Source organism: Artemia sp. Qi Xiang Cuo, chromosome 15 (assembly GCF_049724085.1).
Source record: "Artemia sp. Qi Xiang Cuo chromosome 15, ASM4972408v1, whole genome shotgun sequence".
Taxonomy (NCBI): Eukaryota; Metazoa; Arthropoda; class Branchiopoda; order Anostraca; family Artemiidae; genus Artemia; species Artemia sp. Qi Xiang Cuo.
Window position 1 is genome coordinate 49,159,376 of NC_142808.1, and position 26,411 is coordinate 49,185,786.

A 26,411-nucleotide genomic window follows, 5' to 3' on the forward strand; every position below is an offset into this window, starting at 1 on the left:
GGGGGTGTTTCTCCCCTTTCTCGATTATCACGCAAAATTTCGCAGACTCGTAGCTTTTGATGGGTACGTTAAACTTAATGAATTTTACATAATCAGCATAAAATGGCAACCCTTTTGATGTATACACTGTTATCAAAATTCGCTCCTTACTTACAGGTCGGTACACCAACTGTTTGATTAACTCAACAGCCTTGGAACTGATCACCCCGTATCACCTTGTACACATATTTTTCAGACTCATATTACGAAACCCAAGACTTGAAAGGATCAGTTTCTCTTGGAACTAAAGACTTCCTATTGAAAATCTGCAGAGCCTTTATAGATTCGGCTGCTGGCGATGCTTGCATTGTATTGACTACTGAAACTTCGCCGTATACTCCTCACAAACCAGTTTGATTCTGTTGTGGCTGAACCACAGAGACTGTCACAGCAATTGCATCTATTTATACAGATTTAGTAGCCAGAAAGGCCAAATCCATATCTCTATTGTATTCTCAACTTGGATAAGATCATCAGTGGAAATGTACATTTTCATGAAACGCAGATCAAGATATGCGGCAATCATGACGGATGTGATCTGACCAAGGTCTATAAGCCTAGAATGCATTTTCTACAGCCAAGTCCTTTGGAGGTCCTCAGCAACATTTGAAAGTCCACCCTCACTAGACGTATTTTGAATTTGAGAACAAGCTATGACAACTTATGGATACAGGTATGTATGCTTTGTATCAGCATGTATGAGTCAATGGATAAATACATTGTTATTGTTCTTTTTGACCATTTCCCAAACATTTTTCTATGTTGGATCATTGCTGAAGAACGTTCACCGGTAAATAGCAGAAAAAGCTGGAAATAGTCAAAAATTTTCAACTATCGTTTTAAATATCGATATTTTCGTTTCGATATCGATATTTGCTCAAATATATCTATATATCAATATCGATATTGAATATCGGCCGATACTAATCAGTTTTTTGCTCAGATTAACTCTTGAGGTGTGCCAGACTTCAATAGCAAACATTATAATTAAAGATTATTTAGCATATTTTTTTTTCCAACTTCGAATAATACAAAATGAAACAAAAAAATAGAAATTTCGATTAAATAAATGAATATCAAGAAAACACAGATTTGAAATTATTCTGGATCACGACAAAGGAAAATCAATTACTGGATATTTTTGGTTAATAAAAAAGGCAAGATGTCAATGTTCTCCCTGAGGGTCGGATCCATCTGTATGTGATTAACTGACCAACCATGAAAAACACTCTTAGAAGAAATACTGATGGCGGGCATGAACATTAATTTCGAGGCAACCTCAGATAATTATTTCTGACACCCCATGTTCCGAGACTTGAGTGGATCAGTGTTTCTTTGAACTATAGATTCTCTATTGGAAATTTGTAGAGCCGTGACAGATTCAGCTGCTGGAGAAGCATGCTCGGCATTGAATACTAAAATTTGCCGTGAACCCCACAAACTGGCTTGATTCTTTTGTGACTGAATCACAGGGACAATCACGGTACTTGCGATGAGTTATTTCGAACCAAATAATTAACTCATTTTCGGAACAAAGTGGACTTAGGCCCTTTTTGCAAAATGCCACCGAAATGATCTACATTATTTTATGAAAATCTCTTGTCGCCACCCATTCATGATTATTAGTCCCAGCCCAAGAAAAAATTCATGGTTTTCAGGTGAATACATCAGGAAGAATAATTATTTTCCGTTTTTCACACTCATGTGAGGATGTTGTTTCCTAGCATAAGACTCGAATAGTTCAAGATATGGCAAATAATTTCGATTTTTTTTTTTATTAGCAATAATTTCAGCTGAATTTCAAAACAATGTGAATCGACTACGACGAGATATTTTGCCGTCCCTTGACAACAGTGCTTCTTCGATTACTCTATGTTCAGGGAGATTTTTTAGGTTTCCCAAAGCAGCGATGGCTGGTTTCGATGCCAGAAGGCGCTTAGCCACTCTATAGATATCGTCCTTCGTTATTGCACCTAAAAAATAAATAATTGTTCAGAAAATCTTTATACGTTCTAACACAAATTGAAAAAAAACTTTCTATAAATATTAGAGGAAATAGATCATAGGCAGTGCAATAGGACTGTCTAAGTAAAAAGCGATAAGGCTTTACTGTATTAATGATTTATATTCATTTTTTAATCCTAGTGTTCAATTTAAGAGTCAAAAGTGACTGGAGGGCAACTGGCCCCTCTTCCGTGTTCCGTTTAGCTGCGGTCTCCTAAAAGATTTAACATCAAAATTTTGGAATGTCCATTTTGCTCAAAATAGTTGGAAAATCCAATAGCTACGTCTCCAGGGGTGAAATGACATCCCCACAAGCTGACCATTGTTTGTTATTGGGAAAGCAGAACACGTTTTGCCCCGTGTCTTCAAGAGGGTTTACATGAAGCACCTAACAAAGAAAAATTTTTTAAGAAACATATAGACATTCCGACACAGATTGGACAGAGGATCCGCTCTATAAAGATTAGAGGAAATAGATCATAGGCAGTGCAATAGGACTGTCTAATTAAAAATGATAAGGCTTTACTGTATTAATGATTTATATTCATTTTTTAATCCTAGTGTTCAATTTAAGAGTCAAAAATGACTGGAGGGCAACTGGCCCCTCTTCCGTGTTCCGTTTAGCTGCGGTCTCCTAAAAGATTTAACATCAAAATTTTGAAATATCCATTTTGCTCAAAATATTTGGAAAATCCAAATAGCTATGTCTCCAGGGGTGAAATGACATCCCCACAAGCTGACCATTGTTTGTTATTGGGAAAGCAGAACACGTTTTGCCCCCGTGTCTTCAAGAGGGTTTACATAAAGAACCTAACAAAGAAAAATTTTTTAAGAAACATATAGACATTCTAACACAGATTGGACAAAGGATCCGCTCTATAAAGATTAGAGGAAATACATCTTCAGAAAAGAGACAGAGATAATGTCTCGTTTCAAATTTATTTTCGCATACCATCAAACAAAATCTAATTTCTGAATAATCCGACAATTTTCAATTTTACACTAAAGTTTATACTTGTTTTTACAAATGTCAATTTTACACTTGGTTTAGTTAATGTCTTTAATTTCTTTATTATTGTTTTTTAAGTAAAATTCATTATTAGTCTTAATTAATTAATGGGGCCTTTTTTTCGAACATCTATCTAAATTTATGTGACGAAATAATTTCTTATAAGTATATTTCCTAGAAATCGTATATTCTCGGTTATGCAAATTTAATTCGTAATAAAACAAACTATCTCTTAGGCTTCTGACCATCTGTCCTACATGATGAGGACGAAAGTAATTAATTGAAGATAAATAATAAAAATAAGAAGTCAAATACTTATTTAAGTCAACACTATTGTATCAAGCAATTAAAATAAACTGATAAACAAAGTAAAACTTACAGTGCTCTTTTAAGAATCTGAGATGGACTGCAGCAAGCCATCCATTCAGAAGCGGTTTTGGGAGGGGGCAGAGAGGGTACTTGCCCCGGGCAGAGAAATTTTAGGGTCGCATCATTTCAAGTAAATAATCTAAGGATTCTAATCATTTTGCAATTTTTTTAATTTTATTTGTCTTAGATTAAAGTAAAGAGATTAAATAAAGAGAATGTTGAGGGGGATGTTGAACTTAATCAAAAGCAACTTGATGGTTTCTGGTTATCAAAAGGACGTATATGCTATATCTCAGGATTGGCTAATTGCTTTTAGTTGAAAATTTCAGGGGATGTTGAAATAAATTCGTATATTTTCCTTAATAGGGTTTTGGGCACCTCTTGATGATAAATTTTAGACTTGAGGCATGGTGGTTTTTTCTATGTTTCAGTTTTGAGCATTTTTCGTGTTTTTCATGGTTTTTCGGCGATTTAATATTTTGATGATTTTCTTTTTTTTATACCAGAGTAGACAAATATTCAGTTATATAAATAATTATTTCTGGAAAGAGAAATTCATATAATCATTTATCGGACATAAATGAAGCCAATAAGAAAACAGCTATTTTTAGGCATTTTGTCAGGAAACTGCAATTACCATCATAAATAAATAAATAAAAAAAAAACTACGAATGAGTAATAGGAATTTATTATTTTAACTAATTTACTGTCTTAGTATAAGGTTTTGGTAAACAAGTATTTGTTGAATGTACTGTTAAATCTAGTTTTGCATTTAAGCAAAACATTAGGCAAAAAGTTTTGCATTTAGCCTTCGTAGGAGGACCAAGAGTGTAACTTCTTTGAAAAATAATATTATATTTTTAAATTTTTATATATTTTATATATATATATATATATATATATATATATATATATATATATATATATATATATATATATATATATATATATATATATATATATATATATATATATATATATATATATATATATATATATATATATATATATATTTATATATATATATATATATATATATATATATATATATATATATATATATATATATATATATATATATATATATTTATAAATAATAATATTTCTTGATGAGTAGGGATGATTGTGTGTGTGGGTGGGGGGGGGGATTTCTTCTATTAGTGTCAGGCGGCGGTACCTACAAGTGCTATTTTTCATTAATTTATAAATATTGCATATATCTTCATTTTGTTTTTTTAAATATAAACATATAGAAAGTGACTAAAATGTTGAGTCTTGTCATAAACAAACTTGTATAGATTTTCACGTGAGAGATCTGCTTGATCTGAATTTCGTGAGTATTGGTCTTTGGTTAAAATGACTTTTTCGCTCTTTCTGTCTAAGGAGCGTGACTAAACATATAGAAAGTGACTAAAATATTGAGTCTTGTCACAAACAAACTTGTATAGATTTTCACGTGAGAGGTGTGCTTGATCTGAATTTTCGTGAATATTGGTCTTTAGTTAAAATGACTTTTTCGCTCTTTCTGTCTAATTTATTTTATTTATAAACAGAAAATTTGCAAAATCAATTTAATCCTATAAACAAGCAGTTAATTTGAAATTGCGAATACTGAGGAGGATAAAAACTCGAAAAAATCGTGAGAAACACATACTACTAGAACTACACTATTGACAGTTCATATCTTAGCCCATATAAAATAAAAGTAAAATGAGTAACAGAGTACCATCTTACGGGCTTGTTTATTGTTTTATTTGTTTATTTTAACAATAGTGTTTATTCACAAAAAGATTTACACACACAGCAAATAAAAATAAACAAAAGAAATAAAAAAAAGCACAGATACAAACAAGAAAGTACGAACTAGCTCCTAAAAGCTTCAAAAAAGTGGCTGCACTGGGGAAAAAAACTTTATTCCTAATAGGCCTTCAGGTCATCAATAACCTGTCAAAATATACAAAAGGAAAGAAATATCTCGGAGTAACTAATCTCAAAGTAGAATTTAAGCTAAGGCTGACTTTTGAAACGTAAGACAAATATTAAGACAAAACGTAAGACAAATAAGCATAAACAAATTTGGGATGCATTTTTTTCCCACCCCCCAAACAAAAATCCTGGATACGCCCTTGATTTAAGGTATCAATTCTGCGTATGAATTTTAAATAATATTACATAATTAGTCAGACTTTAGTTTGATATGGTTTTCAACAAGGGTATCACCTGCAATTACGGACAGGCAGATTTTCCCAATTATTTTGAAGAAAAGTCATTTAATTGTGACAAAATAAGTTTTGCCGGGCTTCTCTTGTTAAATTTTTATTTGGTTTCTTGTATTGCTCATTTCTTCGTGATTTTTTTTTTCTACTATTTTTCCATATTCAAAGTTTTGGCCATTTTAAGTGTTTTAATATAGGCGTTTATTTTGTGAAATTTCAGCTGGTTTAAGTTTGAAATCTTTCCTTATTTTCTGAGAGCTGTGAAACTGATAACGTAAAAAGAAAGTCTAAACTATTTTAGGAAGTTTTATTCGAATTTCCAAAGCTGTATCCAGGATTTTTTTCAGGGGGAGGGTTGAGATATACAAAAAAAAACTTTACAAAACATATAAAGCACGGTTTATATGCATTTTGTTACTTTCTAATGAGGTGAAAAAAAGATTCTAGTGGAGGAGGGGAGTCAAACCCTATACCCGCTGAATAAGGCCTTGCTAACTTCCATTTATCGATAAATCGATCTCCAGATTAAGCAAGAATCTTTATTTTTGTGGTATAACGAATTTAAACCGTGAATCAGACGTGCCAGGCAATTGGCAGAACAACTGTAGATGCTGTTGCGAGGATCTATATGCAGAGAGTTGATGTTCTTCTTTCTAAGGAAAAATAATTACATCGACTTACCAATCTTTTGTATGAATTCTTCTGGTCGCTTTCTAATTCCAGTGAAAAGTACCTGTCTTCCAAGGTCTTCAAAGACAACTGGCCTTGCTTCCAAATTCATAAGCAACATGGACTGAAGCTGTTTCTTGGCTCTCTAAAACAAGCAAGACAACTAACTATTTGCATATTCTAACATGAATATTACTCAAAACCAGATATACAAGAAGAATTTAGAAAGCCTATTTGTTTGTAAATCTAGATAAAAAACTGTTATCTTTATGCATAAATCCAAAAAAGATGTAACACCAGCTAGCGATGTAACATGAGATAACATGGATCTAACAAGTTAGACCAACTAACCCCTCTTCCGGTCCATGAGGTAGAGTATCAGACTCTCAACCTTAGGGTCCCTCAACGCTATTTTTTAGCCCTCCGGCACTGTAATAAGTGTAATTTTCGCAATTTTAAAATTAGTGCCTTCTGGGGGGGGGGGGGAGGGTAAGCGTCCTTAAAACCATGTCCTGGATCCACCCATGCTCACAGGTTCGATTTCCAAGTTGGTGGTTTTTCGTTGGTAAAAAATACATTTTGGAAATGTATTCTATTCTGAGTAAACGTAAAAATTACGGAATGAGGAATTGATATTAGACTATTTGATGCGTACAGATTGATCAACAATATGATTGATAAACGATCCTTTTTTTTTTAATGACATTTACAAAGTTACGGTTTTGGTAAGCAAGATAAAATTTATTTCTGTAAAATGTATATCACGAGCATATTTGGGCCAAATTGATATATCGAAAACAAAAATAAAGAAGGAGCAGAGCAAGTCTCCCCTGTTTTGTGTCATGGCTGTCAAACTGATTTAAAACTTCCAGAGAAAGTTTTACTGGAGAAAAAGAAGGGGCCAGACCAATTTTGAGTTATGTATTAGAGAGAAGGTCTAAAGCAAATTTGCTTCAATCCTCGTAAAAGAATATACGCTTTTTTCGTTTTCATAAGTGTCGCCCGACAGGCTTCGTTGTTAGTTTATCGATAATACGGTATTATGCCATATAATATTATTCATAATTTATATTATTATAAATATCTTTTCAGTAAGAAAGTGAGGCAAAAGTAATGACACGCGAACTGATTTTTCGGTGTAAATTTTGCGTTATCTCTGACAAATGCTCCTTCCTCTTTCGCCCTTTTGTTCTGTAAATAATTAAACTAGTGTGCCTTTTCTTACCCTATCCGTTGCAAAAGGTCCCAAGAGGGGAATCAGAAATAGCCAGATTTGGAAATATCTGTACGACTGTCATCATACTACTTTTTTCCATTTTAAGATAGCTCTACCTCCCCAATTTGAATCAATGCATACAGGAACATCGGTTCAGACCCCTGAATGGAATCTATAAGGTTCGAAAACAAGCTTAAAATATTGAAAACATCTTTTAACTCAAGGGACACCCACTTTCCGCCAACAGGTGTACATATCACAACGTCAAGTGCCACAACGTCAACGTGTGTGTACCTACAACGTCACGTGTGCCGCACATTTTCCCCACAATTGGCACAAATTACGACACGCTTTGGCAGTTTCTACCAGGATTGGCACACTTCCGCCACGCTTGGCACGCGCCACCTGATGACCTTTATGCTTGTCAAATTTATCTCTCCAGAACTGTCTTTTTTTCCGTCTCTACCCAAGGTCAAGTTGAATTAAGTTCAATCTTATTACAAGAATAACTTTAAGGGTTCAAACCTTAGGGCTACAGCTCACATTCCAGTCCTTTCGTCCCACCTATGGGCATTGTCCTTCATTATTTTTATTAATATGACCTTGATAACAATGAATTGAACTTTGATCGAAGAATAATATAAGTCCCCCATCGTCATTGCTGTATTCCTTTTCATCTGGCTTCGAATTAAGCAGTAGCAGTTTCAGACCTCATAATCAGGGGAGGGGGCAAAGTACTTTAATAAAAGTGTAAAATATAAAACGGAAGGAGTTTAATGTCAGATGTCCGAAAAACGGGGGGGGGGTGCCCTCAAGCCCTAAACGGCCACTGAAACTAAGCTTCACATTCCATTATTAGAATAATCATGCAGATAGACCAACAAGAGCGAGTCCGTTGACTTTTGAATTAAAATCAAGCGGGTGGACACTGATAAAAATGTTGAGAGTCATGGCTAATTGGAGAAAAATCTACGACCATTTGATAACAATTAATCAATAACCATTTTGATGTTTTGTCTTATCTTCCTGATTAATTGAAGAAAATGAATCAAATTTTTAGACGGACGGCCAGAGATTAAGATAAGAAGACCAATTTAAAATCGGTTTCCTTGTATGACAATGACAGAAACTATGTGCGAAATTTCACTTTTGAGGGAATGAGGAAAAGGGGAAAAGATCATTCATTCATTGCAAACCAGGGGGGACACCAAATTTATACCACCTGATGTATATCTCAGAACGCACAGTTTCCCCCGCGCTTGGTACGTCCCTCGGTGTACGTGATTTGTGACAGTGGGAACCCCATTGCTGCAAACAAAACTGATCAGGAGCTGGGTCCAAAGGGTAGCCAGAATTTCTGTCTCTGAAAGTGTCTTAAGACCTGTTCACACTTGTCGTTTAACAGACAACGGAAAGGTAATCAGTCAATGAAAATTCAAAAATTTTCACTTTAACATGGCATGCATAATTACAGAGTTCCCAATTGGGTTATTCTTTCGGCGTTTTTTCCCGTAAAAGACGACATAATAATGGAGCTTTTTAAGCCCAGTTTTCGTTAGGCATTTTGAAAGGCCAATTGCCGAATTGATTAGCCAATCGTCGAATTAACACGCTTTTCCCGCATTTTCACTGGTTGATTAGCTTTCTGCTATTTCCATTAACATCCAAATAAACATCCTTTGGGTAACGAATGAGTAAACTACCAAATACAATATCTAAATTAATTTGTAGATCAGTTTAAACTATTTTAAATTAAATTAAACAATATTAATACAACACTAAATTATTACGAAAACAAAATTAAAATTACTTAACAATCTTTAAATATTTAAATAAAAATTAAATAAATCAAAATTTAAGTTTATATTTCAAAAGTGAAAATTTTTTGGAGAGAGCCTTAACCCAGTGGCCAAGGAAGCCTTGGCTCTCCCATGGAAGGGACACAAATAAGTATTTGTGGATCAACTTCACGGAACGTTCAAAATAGAGGAGAATAAGGCTCACATACCCCCCCCCCCTTCTCCTTACATGTTTGTCTAAACACGGTGGTTAACTAATTGTCTCTAAAGTTGGTCCTAAGGACGAATTCTAAAGAAGAACAACTTTGACGGGAACAGTATTTTTAGGGGGTTTCAGACAACCTTCATAAAAGATATTATTTCTGAGCCATATTTAAGATTTTTGTAGTCTTTCAATCAATCATATTATTTTTGATGATATTTTTACTAACATGGTCATAATTTTTATAGTTTTGTGTATAAAAAAGACTAACCCTTTTTTATATCCTTATTTCTTTTACATATTCTTGGAGTATATCAAGCCGTCTATTGGCCTTAGACGGCTTGGTTCTGTAGCGAGTTCTTAGCAGTAGTAGTAGTAATTAAGGAGAATAAAAATAAATAAAAAACAAAATAATTATAATAAATAAGATAAGACGAAAAATAAATAAAAGAATCGCTGAAAAATAAAAAAATAAATAAAAGATAAAAAATAAATAAAAACAGCGCAGGAACGTGAAAATTTAGTTACTTTCAGAAAAGAAAAACGGGCATTCAAGTATGAAAAAGTCATTTAAAAAAGTATATTTTAACAAGTATGAAAAAAGTATATTTTAACATAGAATATATAAGATCTGAAAAAATCTGTCGTCTGTCGCTATGTAATTAATTTACCATTACAAAAAGGAACGGTTCTTTTGTAGAAAGCGGTAAGAGCACGAAAAGTGAAGTTTCGTTAAAGCTAATGAACTAAAACAAAATAGGATGAAAATGTAATAGCTCAAAAACATATTTGGGCTTTATATTTGCACATTAGGGGGGGGGGGGGGTAAAGCATAGCATTTATTAAAAAATTAACCTAACCTATTAAACCCAATTTAGGTATCTGTTACTCCACCTCAAACCCCAAAACACTAAAGTTTAAATACACTTACTGGAGTGAAACACCCTTTGTAATACCTATCCTTATGCAGCGTCTCGTATAAGTACTGGGTTTTATCCTATCTGATTTTCAATGCATTTGGTGCGTGCTTACCGCTTTCTACAAAAGTACCAAAGGAACTTATGTGGCTAAATATCTTTCTGAATTGAATACATATTTAATATGAATTAAATATCAATTACACAATCAATGAAAATTATATTCTAGAGTAAACTGATTTTTTATACAAATTTTGATACTGCAAATAAGGAGGGGGTGCTCACTTTCTGCCACCTCGTGTACATCTCAGGACGTCAAGTGTACCACACAGCTCTGTCACGCTTGAAACAGTTTCGCCACGCTTGAAACACTTCTGCGAACCTTGGCAGGCGTAACTTGCAGTCAAGGCCATACCCAGGATTTTTTTTCCGAGGGGGTTTTACTCAAAAAAAAAATTCGGGGGGGAGGGGTAGAAAAAAATATCAAGAAACGCACACAAACATTTTTTATATCCATTTTTGTTATGTTTTTACGAGTCAGACAAACATTTCGTGGGGGGTTCAAACTCCCCTAACTGGGTACGGCCTTGCTTGCAGTACGTGATTTCTGAATGTGAACATCAGCTCGCTAAATGCTCAAAAATAATTCAGTATGATTTTTTAAGTTTACATTCATGGATCTCAACTAGTCCTGAATAAACACTGAAAAGTAGCATATTACATAACTTATAAAATATAATCGAATTTTATCACCCAGGCATTTTATCACAAGAAAAACTAGTTTTAACCTAGTTTTTAAAACTAGTTTTTAAAACTAGTTATAACAATAAGCACTCTTAAAAATGTGCATCATTTGGAGTTGTGTTTTTATTATTCAAGAAGTAAAATTGAATATATTATAACCTTTCCCTAAACAATTAAAATGACTGCTAATAAATGTATTTAGAAAAAAAATCTAACTAAAAGTAGTAGGATTCAGAGGTATAGCTATGGTTTTTAGCACCCAGAGATGATGATAGTTCTCGAATACCCCCCCCCCCGCCCTTCACCTTTCTCATCACTATCACACTATAAAACCTCAGTTTGGCGCCCCCTCAGAGGCGGCACCCATGGACAGCCGTTCCTCCGTCCCTTAGCTACGCCACTGATGAGAGTTACCTCAAAATCGACTAAATCCAAGTTTCTTGACATGCCGACAAACTGAGAAGTTATAACAGAGGCAACGTCGGCAATCTGTGAGGGTGAGAAGCTCCGTGAATACAAAATACACCCGAATCTCCGTAGGCGTGATTGTAAGCTGTTGCATTGTGCATCCAATGATACCTAGAAATAGACAATATGAAGTTAAAGTACAATATAAAACATAATATAATATAATAAAACGTTTTATATATAATGCAATATAATATAAAGTAATATAAAAGAAAAACGAAAGTCATGTTCTAAAAAGTTTAACAGACAAAAATATGCTTCTTTGAATTATGTATAGCCTGTTGTCTGTTTAATTTGAGCCCTTTTAAAGGACATCAATAAACTCGCTGGTGAATGGAACTTCAGCAATAATTAATATTAAAAAAAAACTACACTACTTTTGCAGCAAAATCCCCAAACAAAATTTGATTAGAATTATGCTCTATAAGTTGAGGAATTGGCCAGTTTGGGTAGGACGGCAGGGTTGGAGTATGGGTGGGAATTGCTCTCTAATTTGCCTTCCCCAAAATTTTTCAAAAACACGTTTATTTGGTATTTTCGGTGAAATACGGCTTTTATGGGCATTTTCATTGAAAAAAGAACAAACAAGATTGCCTTCTCCCCTATAACTAAAAAAAAAATACATTTTGCCTTTTACAATCCTTTTTTCTTGGCGAATTTGTCGAATTCACAATCAGCATTATGAACTTAAGATACCGATTGTCACTGTGACAGGAAATTTAATATTTTAGATTGTCTGTACCAAGTAAAGCAGTGATCATACTTGAGAGACTAAAAAAAGCACTCAATTCATACTTGAGAGAAGAGAAACATTGTGATCGTTCTGGTAGATCTTACTCAGACCTCATATCCACACTAAGAAACATTATAGAAGAAGCAAAGGAATGGTCCAGCATCGTATATGCTATTCATTGACTTTGGAAAGGCCTTTGATCAGTTAACCGTGATACCCTCTAAAAAATCCTGCAGTATTATGGTGTCCGTATAATACAATAAGTTTGATCATGGCCTTCTATGAAGGAAGCAAATGGTTAAACATCATGCATGCTATTCGTTTGACTGGAAAGGACTTTAATCAGTGGACTTTCAAGTTCAAGTTCATTTAATTTCTCATTAAATCACTACAAGACAAAATAACACTTTTACAATATTAATCAATGTAAAATAAAATATTTACAGAGGGTGCCTTTACATTTAGTTATACTCAAAAACAGGCACCCTAAAAAAAAGAATAGAAGAACTAATAATATTAATAACAAAAGATGAAAAGAAATAATAATACACTTGATATACACGGAAGAAAATGAGTCACAACACTGAACCCACAGCCCACACCTCAAATGAATATATTACCACCTAATTAAATAATTATCAACAAGAGCACCGGCCAACATGACATCAAATAAATGAATAGTTATCTATAATTGCTTATTAGATATAGTTTGAATTTAGCTTTAGAAACTGGAATAGAAAAACGCGAATCTATATTACTTTCATAAATATTCCAGAACTTTATTATTGAATTTTTAGGAGAAAATCTGGATCTTTCAGTTCGGATTCTAGGGCAAGGTAATTTGGCTGAACTTCTTTTTAAACAATAATTATTCTGGACCAAAGAAACTAAAGAGAAATTACTAGAATTTAAAGCCAATGGTAATAATTATTTTATTTGTTTTAGTCTGAAAAGGACACAATGTGCAGTCAGGACTAGATCAACTGGCAATATTCTTAAAAATGTATACAGGCTCTTAGTAGGGGATTTATTGGGGAGGGAAGATGGGGAAGGAAGGAGTGCTTTTAACGTACGAAGGGCATTAGTTTGAAGACGTTGATGGTGCTTAATTATAGATTTGAAAGTATTTAAATAAGTAACTGGACAGTAATTAAAATAAGAATAGATTAGAGAATAATAACCTGACTTAAGAGCAGGGAAATGGAGGTGGAATTTTAGATACCGCAGTAACCCCACATTGCTTCCTAGCTTTGACACCCTCTGGGAAATCCTGCAGTCTTATGGTGTCCCAGTAAAACAATAAGCCTTCTACGATGGCCTTCACTAAAAACACTGAGTGGTGCATTAGACAGAGAACTAGATATTTCAAAGTGCTGCCAGGAGTGCAGCAAGGAAGCATTTTATTACTATTCTTGTTTGTGGTTTTAGCGAACTGTGTTTTAAGGGAAGCCAGTGGCTCTTATGGCTTCTATATCTTCTGGCTTCTATGTAGAAATCTCAGAGAATAGCAAGTCGATGAGTCAATCCATAATCCATTCGATGATTCCCAGTTAATAACAAAGTCCGTCGGAGAACTGCCTAGCTGCTTGTTTCCGAAGTGGTGAAGGAGAAAAGATGGAATTATCTTGGATATGTTCCTAGGACGGAGTTAAGAATTTAGCACCAAGTGTACAATGGCAACCATGTGGGGATTGACAGAGATGGAAACCAATCTCGAAAAGTTACTTTACATGAAATTGTTTCACTTTAATTTTGAATCCTCCGTTCCCCCTCTTCTCCCCTAGATTTTTGAAATATGCCTTTGTTTTGTATTGGAAAAAAACGAAAAAATGACCCCACTTCATCTTGGATTTTGAACAAAATACCCTTCTTTTCAATTTAATTTAAGGAAACGAAAAGAATTCTTTAAAAAACTATTGGCTATCTTCATGATTTTACAACATATATTATCAACTGAACTTAATTTACATAGTATTAGTAATATGGACACGTTCGTGGTAATACAATTACCTGTTCAGGACTTGAGTGTAGAGTCGGGTATACATGCCCTTTCCAGGTCCACCTGCTGAAAAGGAGCCTCCTCCTCCCATTAACATGTTTAAAACGCAGTAGGCTATAAAATCCTCATCTCTATGAGAACTGCTTTCAAGTCCAAGGACGAAATGAGCCAGTTCTGGCATAGGAGTAGGGCCAAGACTAACATCCGACAAGTCTTTTCCTTGCTAAAATGAAAAGCAACATTAGGAAGTGATATTTATTTCAAGCGACAAAACAAAAAAGGAAACTGTATCAGGATCGGACAAGAGAGTGAAAAGGGGGTTAATAGACAGAAAGAGAGGGAGAGATAAACAGAGCAAAGGAGATAGAATTTATGTGAACCGTGGGACACTTTTGCATGTCTAACGATCATATGATGTCAGACAGATAATTTCTAACTATTAGACGAGGTTAATTCACCAGGTCAAAAGGATTTCTTGTAGGACGGTTTTAGTTGTTAAGGTATTTAATTAAGAAAAGAAGATAAACTGTACTGCTATCTTTTTTGGTATTTATTTCTCATCAACAGTTGGTTAACTATGCTGTATACAGGGAAAACCCTGCCCAAACCCTCAATACATAAACAAAGAGGGAAACTTTTTATGTTTCTTTTAAGTCTGATTAATTATCTTACATGATTTTGAAAATAATACGTATTTTGGTACTTGTTAATTATTCAGAACACACTCAAGAATTTTAGATGTGAGAAAACTGGTTTCATAGCTACAAAGACGATTGACGGGTGACACATTAGACTTATGTAATTTAGGGTGTATATTTGTCAATTAGGGGGGGGGGGAGATGGAGGTAAAGTATTTGGACAGCGTGAAGTTAGAAAACAATTCTTACTTCATAATCTGTAGAATAATTATAGATAACACATTCTGTACGCAGACCCACTATAATTTACCCCCACTCCCCCCTAAAGCGCAAATATGTATTCCAAACTTATATCATTTCAATGCATTCTGTCACCCGTCACTTGTCTTTATGGCTATGAAACCAGTTTTTTCAGACCTAAAATTCTTAAGTATGTTCTGAATAATTAACAAGACCCATATATTATATTCATTCCAAATTCCCAATATATCCGTTTATCAAATACAAAAATAGTAAAGGCTTCTAGTTTTTCATATCAAAGTAAAATATAAAAAAAACATAAAGATAAAAAAAAGAGCCGACTCAGGGATGAAAGTGGTATCAAAAATATTTTTAATCGCTAAACATGATTGCTAAATGTGATGACATATGAGTGTCGAGTCTATAGTCGTAATCAGATTTTATTGGCACTTGTACTCATAGACGTAGATTTATAACTAATAAATCAAAAGTTACGTTAAGCAAAGTTAACAGAGAACTAAAGAAACGAGAAAAAGGAATAGAGAGAAAGTGAAACTAAAAGATATAATAGGATATTGACTCTATCTGGATTTATTATTAAAATGACGGCTCAGATAGCCTGATTCAAGAGCTCAAACTATTTGCTTTTATTTGGGGAGGGGAGTTTGGGAAATAATAAATTCTGATAACATAATAAGTGACAATATCTAGCCTAATTTAATTTTCCATGGAATATTTTATCTTCGTTGGATACTTCATTCCATAATGAATAAGAACACAATGTACTATTTTAAAAGAGATAACCATACTACCATCATTGGCCATAAACTTGAAAAAAGCAACAAACATAGATAAAAAGAAGAAAAAGTGAGAAAATAATGAAAAATTGCAGCACACGACCGTCGAAAAAATAATTTATTATGTTTATGGTTTGGTATAAGAAAAAAGGAAACTATTTGAGTATATGTCCCTTAGAGATGTACTGAAGAGGAGGGTGTAAATGAGGGAAATAAATATGACATTGAGATCCACTGATGTTCACGGCAAACCTGGATTAAACTACATTTTATACCTAGGAATAAGAGGTGTAGCTAGAGTTCCGAATTAGGATCACACGGACTCAGTTCGGTTTTCGAAATTCGATTTTCAAATTATTCACTTAAAAATTTTTGGCATCTCAGGAGGATGGGCTGAGTGCCCAACGAAAAACAAACCGTCCCTTCCTTTGCTAAGCCACTGTTTGAAATGGAGTAAGGAAACTGTAGTTAACGATGTATTCGTCACGAGTCTTGTTAGTTCTACCGCATTCATCACCATTTGAGTTCCCTTTATTATTTCCCAAAATACTAATTAAAAATTTTGTTGGGGTATGTAAAAATATATTACCATAATAAGTCCTCCCGTGTACTGGGCTATCGAAGGATCAACTTCCAAGCTGCTACCCAAAGACTGATTTTCTTCCCAAATGGGTTTTTCTTCAACAAAGTACCTGGCAACAGAAATGGAATTAATTACTATGAAAAATTCTACCGTTCTAAAAACCAGTAATGATTAAGGGTTGAAACACTACTAGGCAGAGGGGTTATACAGTTTTTAACCTCCCATCCTTCTTTCTCAACCCCGATCCTTCCTCTTCAATTTCTGAGACTGCCTTTAATTCAAATGCCCTTACCCAAAGTCTAGTTTCTCTACATTTCATACAAATTAAGCGAAATAACATGAAACCCATTTCTGGAAGCTGGAAAATTCTAGTTATTTTTCAATTTTAGAATTTTCCTTTACAATTACTTTTATCCCTTCAAGGAACCATGACCCCCGGGCTTCCACTGAAGGGTCACAATAAGAATTCTATCCATTTGTCGAAATAATTCTAAGATTGTACCTTCCTTACTTCTTCAACTAAAAAAAAAAAAAGGAAAAAAAAGTTTATATCCCACATACTTTTGACTTCACCTAGGTATTCTGTCAGGGACTTTCTCATCCTTTTGCTGTACAAGCTGTGCTGTTACAGACGCAGCAAATCGGCAAATATCACGTAATGAGACTACATAAAACCAGAACTGGCTTTAGGCCAAATAACCTGGGATGGGGGTAAGGCATACCATATGAGTATAAAAATGAAATATAAAATGAATTTCAAGTCAGATGTCAGGAAAACTGGGGACAGTTGCTCCCACCCCCACCGAGCTAGAACTGCCACTGTATATGACTACACATCACACGTGGTAAACACCGAAGCTAAAGGCCATGCCACGCAAATTACTGTAGTATATCGTATCTCTTTCGTTCATTGAGATTTAATAGAACTGCATAACAACCACTCTGAGATCAATCATTTAAATAAAAAATTTAATGAAAGAAAAAAAACTCTTTAAAACAAATTTGCTTTGACTTGGAGGATGTAATTGCTGTTTTAAACCATTTAACAAACCATTTTCAATGACTCCTTATATTTAATTAGTGTCATTAACTGTGAAGTGCAATTTTGGAGCTAAAAATACCACCAGGGTTGTATCCAGGGGGAACCCGGTTTCACTCAACCCTTTAGGAATGTTTATCCGACACGTGCAAAAGCAACAAAAATTCATATAAAAACATTTTGGTACTTATATGTTATAGCGCCTAAGTTGAGTTCTTCCTCAAAGTAGAACCTATTTCTCTGACTAATCCTAAAGAAATATAAAAAAATATGATGAAAATATAATACTTTAAAAACAAATATGAGCTATATATTTGCATATTAGGAGGGGGGGGGGGGGGGGGTAAAGTATAGCGAGTTTGCATGCAAAGTGTGTCAGGTGCAATTCTTCTGCATTTTATGAAGTAAAAATTGTTTTCTAACTTCACACTGTCCAAATACTTTATCCCCCTCTCCCCCAATGTGCAAATATGTAGCTCAAATTATACATTCCTCATCCATTCTGTCTCTTGTCTTTGTTTATTTCACGCTAAGCTGAAAGAAACCAACGAAGAAACCGGTTCTAAGGTACGCCAATGGATGCAGAACAACACAGGTGCAAAGTTGTAAAACACTGTTCAAACGCCACTTGTGTATTATACAGAACACATCGAAGAAGTAAAGCTAGGTCAAGTCACAAGACCGTTTTATCATTGTTAACCATTTTCATAGATTGATATTGTTCCAAATTTATAATAAATAAGCTATGAGTTAACAAACCCGAGGGGTTACCTTAACTGATAATCAGTTTAACCCTTTTTTCTCCACCTTCATACGATCCAATTCGCAAATGCTATCTCGCTCTGTTTTTTCCCTATTATTAAATTAATATCGTTCGTATAGTCAAATTCGCAAATGCTATACCCTTTTTGTCTATTAGAGTTAGCTTTTAAGAAAAATGATATAAAACCATAAGCCAATCAATCAATTCAGAGTATAGCATCCTATTCTTTAATTGGCAGCGACACATTCCTAACAAACTAGTCTTGACTAAAGGCAATTGTCCAAAAAAAGCAGAAACCAGTCTGCTAGCACATACTTCAAAGAAATGGAACAGTGGATGATGCATGGGTGATATACAGCTTTTCCTTAAAAAATCATTCCTAAATACGCAATTTGATAATTTCTAGTTTTTGCTTTAAAAAAAAGTTGAAAAAAATATAATAAAAAAAATGATAAAAACGTCAAAAAATAATAAAAAAAGCTAAAAAAACTTAGAAAAAATTCAAAAAAATGGGGGGGGGGAGGGGGGCAAAAAAGTTGGGGGGGGGACGCCCTTCGAGTTTGGGGATAGGAACCTTTGGGGGTTGAGGTCTCTTGTGGTTAGGGTCGTTTGTGCTTATGATCCTTGATGGTTCGTACTCACATACACCTTACTACTTGAATTGCAAGAATTTCTAAGGTTTGTTCTGAGTTTCTTTATTAAAATTCTTTTCTTGCCATCTAAATTTTAGTATACTATAACGTTAGACCCTATTTTAAATTGACAACACTGTTCAAACACCACTTGTGTATTATAGAGAACAAATCGGAGAGGTAAAGCTAGTTCAACTCACAATGTCACTCTATCATCATTAACCATTTTCATAGATTGATGTTGTCTCAAATTTATAACAAATTGCCTGAGTTAACAAGACCTTCGGGGTTACCTCAACTGCTAATCAGTTTAACCCTTTTTTTCCACCTTCATATGATTCCAATTCGCAAATGTTATCTAGCTCTGTTTTATTTTCCCTATTATTCAATTAATATCGTTGAAACACTCCAACTCGCGAATCCCGTACCCTTTTTTTTGCAAATAGAGTTAGCTTTTACGTAAAGTGATTTAACAGCATATGTCAATCAAACAATTCTGAGTGTAGCCTACTATTCTTTAATTAGCCGCATCGTATATTTTGTTTAAATACTTATTTTTTCGTTTTCCGGACTCAAGATTTTTATTTACCACAAATGAATAGACAAGCTGAAGTATATAAAACGCGCTAACATAGAACTCCGATCGCAATGAATGCTAGTTTTTATCAGAAAAAAAATGTCAATTGCCAAAAAAAAAAAAAAAAAAAAAAAAACACAAAAAAAAACGTTATGATGAAAGGGTCTCAAAAACCCGTCTGGTTGCGTTATACAATCACAATTATACTTTCAAAACGTGTTTGTTCACTTTATAGCTATATAATATTAAAGGATTGGTCGCTTTTTGCAATGTGGACGTCAAACTGCACTGTAAAATTCATGCCTCAGGCTTGTAGGTTTTCTTGTGCAGTTGACACCTTTATATAAGACACTACTAATATCATTGGGTAAAACTCAAGTTAGAATATTTACATGTTCAGCCTTGTTGGAATTGTTTGTTTTTTAAGTCATGATATAAACGCCTGTCAAGATCATTCATAAAAAAGCTTTGTTTTACTTTCGCATAACAAAAGGAGATTTTTTCTCTTTTTCAAAAGAATCAGACCTTTATGGACGTTAAGTAATAAACATATGTGTTGAAAGTATTTGACTTTTATGAATCTAGAAAACGAATTTTGATCAGATATCTTTGAGGAGATTGCAGCGAAAAATACATGGGAGGGGGACTGGTTGCACTCCAGACTTTTTCTCAACATTCCTTCAACATGCCCTGAAAGTTTAAACTACTTTTTTTTTCAACATTCCTTTAACACGCCCTGAAAGTTTAAAGTTTATACCCTCAGCTGTCCTCGACACATTGCAGATACGGAATCTTGTAACACTGGATGGACATAGCACCTCTTAATTTAGTTGAAAATGCTCCTAAACATTTTCCGAACGATGTGATGGCTGATACCGTCAGCTATTGTAAATAATTGCTGATATTTCCTTTTCACAGCCAATAAAGGAGTAGTAAGTTATATAAAGCCGCGGAACCTACATTGAATTGCGCAAGGAAAACCCATGCCTGAGACATTAATATAATGCATGTTATGAAACAAAAGTCGAGGTTTTTTAAAACTTGGCAAGGTATAATGTGGTCAAACATGTTTTGACAGTATGGTCGTAATAATATAATTTAAGCAAACAGGTTTTTTTCTGTTATTGTTGTCAATTGCACAATGAATGTACGTCTTGACTTCACATGCACATTCTTAAAAACTGGTATGCTATAAAGCAGTCAAACATGTTTTGGGGGCATGCACGAAATTATGTAACTCAACCATAGTGGTTTTTCGAGGAGATTACGCTCCTTGGCGTTTGATTGTCATTTTCAAAAAAGGGGTAATTATTGATTGGATAATTTTTTACATGAAATCTCTGAGTAAAATATTTTTGGAGCATGTACTTGACGATGGAGAAAAAGGGTTAATGTGATTAGCAATTACGATACCTGTGTTACGGTTCCTGGTAGTAGGCTACGCATATCAAGTTGAAAATTTGACAGAATGAGGTATTTGAGGTGGAACTTGAACTAAATCAAAATACACTATGTAAGGAGGAATTGAGTTTTATGGATGGTATGGAAAAATGGTACATGTTAAATATTCGGGTAAACATACGACTATAAATAAGGCTATTGTGCCTTTCTTAACTTTCTGTGAGAGGCGGGGGTAAGTATTTAGTTTAAATAATTCTAGAAGGAATTGAGTTTTCTGGATGGTGTGGAAAAATGGTACTTGTTAAATATTCGGGTAAACATACGACTAAGAAACGCTTCAATATAAATAGGCTATTGTGTTTTTCTGAACTTTCTAGGGCGGGGGTAACTATTTAGCTTAAATAATTCTAGCAGGAATTGAGTTTTATGGATGGTACGGACAAATGGTACTTGTTAAATATTCGGGTAAACATACGACTAAGAAACGCTTCACTATAAATAAGGCTATTGTGTTTTTCCGAACTTTCTAGGGCGGGGTTAACTATTTAGTTTAAATAATTCTAGGAGGAATTGAGTTTTATGTATGGTATGGAAAAATGATACGTGTTAAATATTTTTGTAAACAAACGACTAAGAAACTCTTCACTATAAATAAGGATATAGTGTTTTTCCTAAATTTCAAGGGCGGGGGTAAGTATTTAGTTTAAATAATTCTAGGAAGAATTGATTTTTGTGGGTGGTACGGAAAAATGGTACGTGTTAAATATTCGAGTAAACATTCGACTATAAATAAGGCTATTGTGTTTTTCCGAACTTTCTGTGAGGGGCGGGGGTAAGTATTTAGTTGAAATAATTCTAGGAGGAATTGAGTTTTGTGGCTGGTTTGGAAAAATGGTACGTGTTGAATATTTGAGTAAACATACGACTAAGAAACGCTTCACTATAATTAAGGCTATTGAGTTTTTCAGAGCTTTCTAAGTCGAGGGTAACTATTTAGTTTAAATAATTCGAGTAGCAATTGAGTTTTATGGATGATATGGGAAAATCGTACATGTTAAATATTCGGGTAAACATACGACTATTAATAAGGCTATTGTGTCTTTCTGAACTTTCTGTGAGAGGCGAGGGTAAGTATTTAGTTGAAATAATTCTAGGAGGAATTGAGTTTTGTGGCTGGTGTGGAAAAATGGTACGTGTTGAATATTTGAGTAAACATACGACTAAGAAACGCTTCACTATAAATAAGGCTATTGTGTTTTTCTCAACTTTCTAGGACGGGGTTAAGAAATTAGCTTAAATAATTATAGAAGGCATTGAGTTTTATGGATGGATTGGAAAAAGTGTAATTTCTAAATATTTGGATAAACATACGACTAAGAAATGATTTACTATAAATAAAGGAGTTGTGTTTTTCCGACATTTCTAGGGCGGGGTAGATAGTTATTTAAAAAAATTCTAGGATGAATTTAGTTTTTTGGCTTGTATTTAAAAATGGTAATTGTTAAATATTCTGGTAAACATACGACTAAGAAACTCTTCACTATAGCTAAGGCTATTGTGTTTTTCCAAACTTTCTAGGGCGGTGGTAAATATTTAGTTTAAATAATTCTAGGAGGAATTGAAATTTATGGGGGGTATGGAAAAATGGTACTTGTTAAATATTCGGGTAAACATACGACTAAGAAGCGCTTCACTATAAATATGGCTATCGTGTTTTCCGAACTTTCTAGGGCGGGGGTAAGTATTTAGTTTAAATAATTCTAGGAGGAATTAATTTTTGTGGGTGGTACGGAAAAATGGTACGTGTTAAATATTTGGGTAAACATTCAACTATAAATAAGGCTATTGCCTCTTTCTGAACTTTCTGTGAGAGGCGGGGGTAAGTATTTAGTTTCAATAATTCTAGGAGGAATTGAGTTTTATGGATGATATGGAAAAATGGTACTTGTTAAATATTCGGGTAAACATGTGACTAAGAAACGCTTCACTATAAATAAGGCTATTATGTTTTTCTGAACTTTCTAGGGCGGGGTAACTATTTAGTTTAAATAATTCTAGGAGGAATTGAGTTTTATGGATGATATGGAAAAATGGTACTTGTTAAATATTCGGGTAAACATACGATTAAGAAACGGGGCGGGGCGGGCGGAGGTAAGTATTTAGTTTAAATAATTCTAGGAGGAATTGATTTTTGTGGGTGGTACGGAAAAATGGTACTTGTTAAATATTCGGGTAAACATTCGACTATAAATAAGGCTATTGCCTCTTTCTGAACTTTCTGTGAGAGGCGGGGGTAAGTATTTAGTTTAAATAATTCTAGGAAGAATTGAGTTTTGTGGCTGGTGTCGAAAAATGGTACATGTTGAATATTTAGGTAAACATACGACTAAAAAACGCTTCACTATAAATAAGGCTATTGTGTTTTTCTGAACTTTCTAGGGCGGGGGTAAGTATTTAGTTTAAATAAGTCTAGGATGAACTGATTTTTGTGAATGGTACGGAAAAATGGTACGTGTTACATAGTCGGGTAAACATTCGACTATAAATAAGGATAGTGTGTATTTCTGAACTTTCTGTTAGAGGCGGGGGTAAGTGTTTAGTGTAAATAATTCCAGGATGAATTGGGTTTTGAGGCTGGTGCGGAAAAATGGTACGTGTAGGGTAAATTAAGCTTTGAGGGGAGTGAAGATGGTTGTTAGTTAGTAACCGGTAAACAGGTGACTTTAAATGCTTCATTAGAAATAGTTTATTGCTAATGATACCTGCTCGACAGATATTTTTTTTATCTTATTTTATAGCTATGAGCCAAACGTTGCTCTGTGTTTGTCACACCAACTAGTAAATATTTATCGGGGCTTTATTTTTTCTGTTCAATTATTTTCAGTGTAAGCCAATATAATTACCTCATTCTTTTATTCTAACTTAACTTGTAGGAATAAGACTTCTAGAATAAGGATTCATTCCATCGACTAAATCAGTTTATTCATGTAAAATGGTGAACAAAAGACTATTAATTCTCCGTAATCTTCTTCTTCTTCTTCTTATCTAGCTAAATATTTATCGGGCTTTTATTTTTTCCGTTCAATTATTTTCAGTGTAAGCCAATTTCTGTGAGAGGCGGGGGTAAGTATTTAGTTTAAATAATTCTAGGATGAATTGAGTTTTGTGGCTGGTGCGGAAAATGGTACGTGTGGGGTAAATTAAGTTTTGAGAGGGTTAAAAATGGTAGTTATTTAGTACCCGATAAACAGGTGACTTGAAATGCTTCATTAGAAATAGTTTATTGCTAATGATACCTCCTCGACAGATATTTTTATGCCTCTAACAATTGTACTCTATGCTTGGCCAGAGACACGATGTGGCTTTCCCACTATTGCTCTATGGCCGGTTATCAACACTACCTAGTTTATTGCATATATTAAATCAGTATTTTTTACACAGTGGAACGACAAACGAATAACACATATCTCTAAAAAAGTGAAGATGGAGCATTTTAATAAAGTGTGTTCACAGAACAAGGATATTGTAGCATTGAATGCCAACAAGGATAAGTATTTAAACTATGAAACAAGTAGATGTGGAAGTACTCTTAGAAATGTATGCACGCATTGTCATGACAGTAAGGAATTAAATTTCTTTGGAATACCGAAAAAATTCAACTCTTATGTTGGTGGTTATGCGAGATTGAGATCTCCAGAGATGATTGCACTCAAAGAGAATGCCAACATAAAAATAATCATTGATGATAGAGGACAACTCCTTGCTACTGTTGCAGGTAACACATTACCTACTGATACATCCAATCGTCACCTTTCGGGTATTAGTATTCAACGGAAGATCAATAAAAGAAAGGCCTACTCTTCTACTAATATCGTAAACCATATCTTGTCTACGTGCCGAAACTGTTACCTGTGTAAAGATATTGTGATAATAGACAGGGAAATTGCCAGAAAAATAAGAAGGGCATTGTCAGAAAATATCACTATGGAATATAAAGATGAATCGATAAAAAACAAAGCACCAGGAAACGTTACTGCCATTGATCAAACAGTCAATGAAGCAAATAATACCAAGGACGAAAAGAATATTGAGCCTGTTGATGTGACACCAGAAAAAATTGTGTATGACTCAAAATGGAATAATGATTATTCTACTGATTACGAACTAAGAGAAGACAATAGCTATAATATCAAGAGAGAACATGGTGAACTATTTTATGGAACAGATTCAAAATGTCCCAAGTTAATCATTGATATTATTAATGTATCATAATATATTTTTTGTATTAATATTCTACATAGCATTATTTCATTAAAAATATATTATGCATTACATTGTTATGTGTTCATTATTTTTAGAGTAAGCTAGCATATCAAACGTTTAGAATGTCTAATAAAAGGTCGGAGATGTAAGAAAAGGAATTTGCATACATCTATTGTCAGACAGATGGGATAACATTGACAAAATCTTGGTATCAGAATGAATAAATTATTTATCAACATCCGTTATTGGATATGTCATTATGAAAAAATTGTAAGTAAGTAAGTAACAAACTCTTTCTTGAATTCATCTCTTGGATACACAATACAGAAATTTAATTAAGGAAATTATGAAAAAAAATTGTAAGTAAGCAACAAACTCTTTCTTGAAGTCACCTTTTGGATACACAATGCGGAAATTTCATTAAAGAAATTATAAAAATTGTAAGTAAGTAGCAAATTCTTCGTTGAATTCGCCTCCTGGATAAATAAAAAAGACACTTCGTTCAAGAAGTCATGACAAAATTCTAAGTAAGTAACAGATTCTTTCTTGAGGTCACCTTTTTGATGCACAATGAATAAACTTTATTTAAGAAATTATGAAAAAATTTTAAGCAAGCAACAAACTCTTTCCTGAAGTCATCTCTTGGATACACAATGCAGAAACTTCATTTAAGAAACTATGAAAAAATTGTAAGTAAGTAATTAACAAATTATTTCCTGAAGTCACCTCTTGGATACACAATACAGAAATTTCATTAAAGAAATTATGGAAAATTGTAAGTAAGTAGCAAATTCTTGCTTGAATTCACCTGCTGGATAAACAAAAAGACATTTCGTTCAAGAAATTAGGACAAAATTCTAAGTAAGTTACAAACTCTTTATTGTTTTCACGACTTAGATACACGATGTAGAAATTTAATTCAAGAAATTATGAAAAAATTCTCAGTCAGTAACAATTTCTTTCTTGAAGTCAACTCTTGGATACACAATACGGAAATTTCATTCAAGAAATTATGAAAATATTTGTAAGTAAGTAACAAACTCTTTATTGATTTCACCTCTTGGATATACAGTACAGATACTTCATTCAAGAAA

At 33.8% G+C, this 26,411-nt stretch overlaps 1 protein-coding gene across 1 annotated transcript in view; it reads right to left on the reverse strand.

Moving 5' to 3' along the window:
- Positions 1–1,801: 1,801 nt before the first annotated feature.
- LOC148943776 (mitochondrial-processing peptidase subunit alpha-like) overlaps positions 1,802–26,411 on the reverse strand; it is a 78,614-nt gene continuing 54,004 nt past the window's right edge. The window contains 6 exon segments of the mRNA XM_089101237.1: positions 1,802–2,012; positions 6,319–6,451; positions 11,599–11,684; positions 11,687–11,763; positions 14,396–14,607; positions 16,649–16,751. Of these exon segments, the coding sequence (XP_088957363.1) occupies positions 1,840–2,012; positions 6,319–6,451; positions 11,599–11,684; positions 11,687–11,763; positions 14,396–14,607; positions 16,649–16,751 (784 nt within the window). The 3' untranslated portion in view covers positions 1,802–1,839.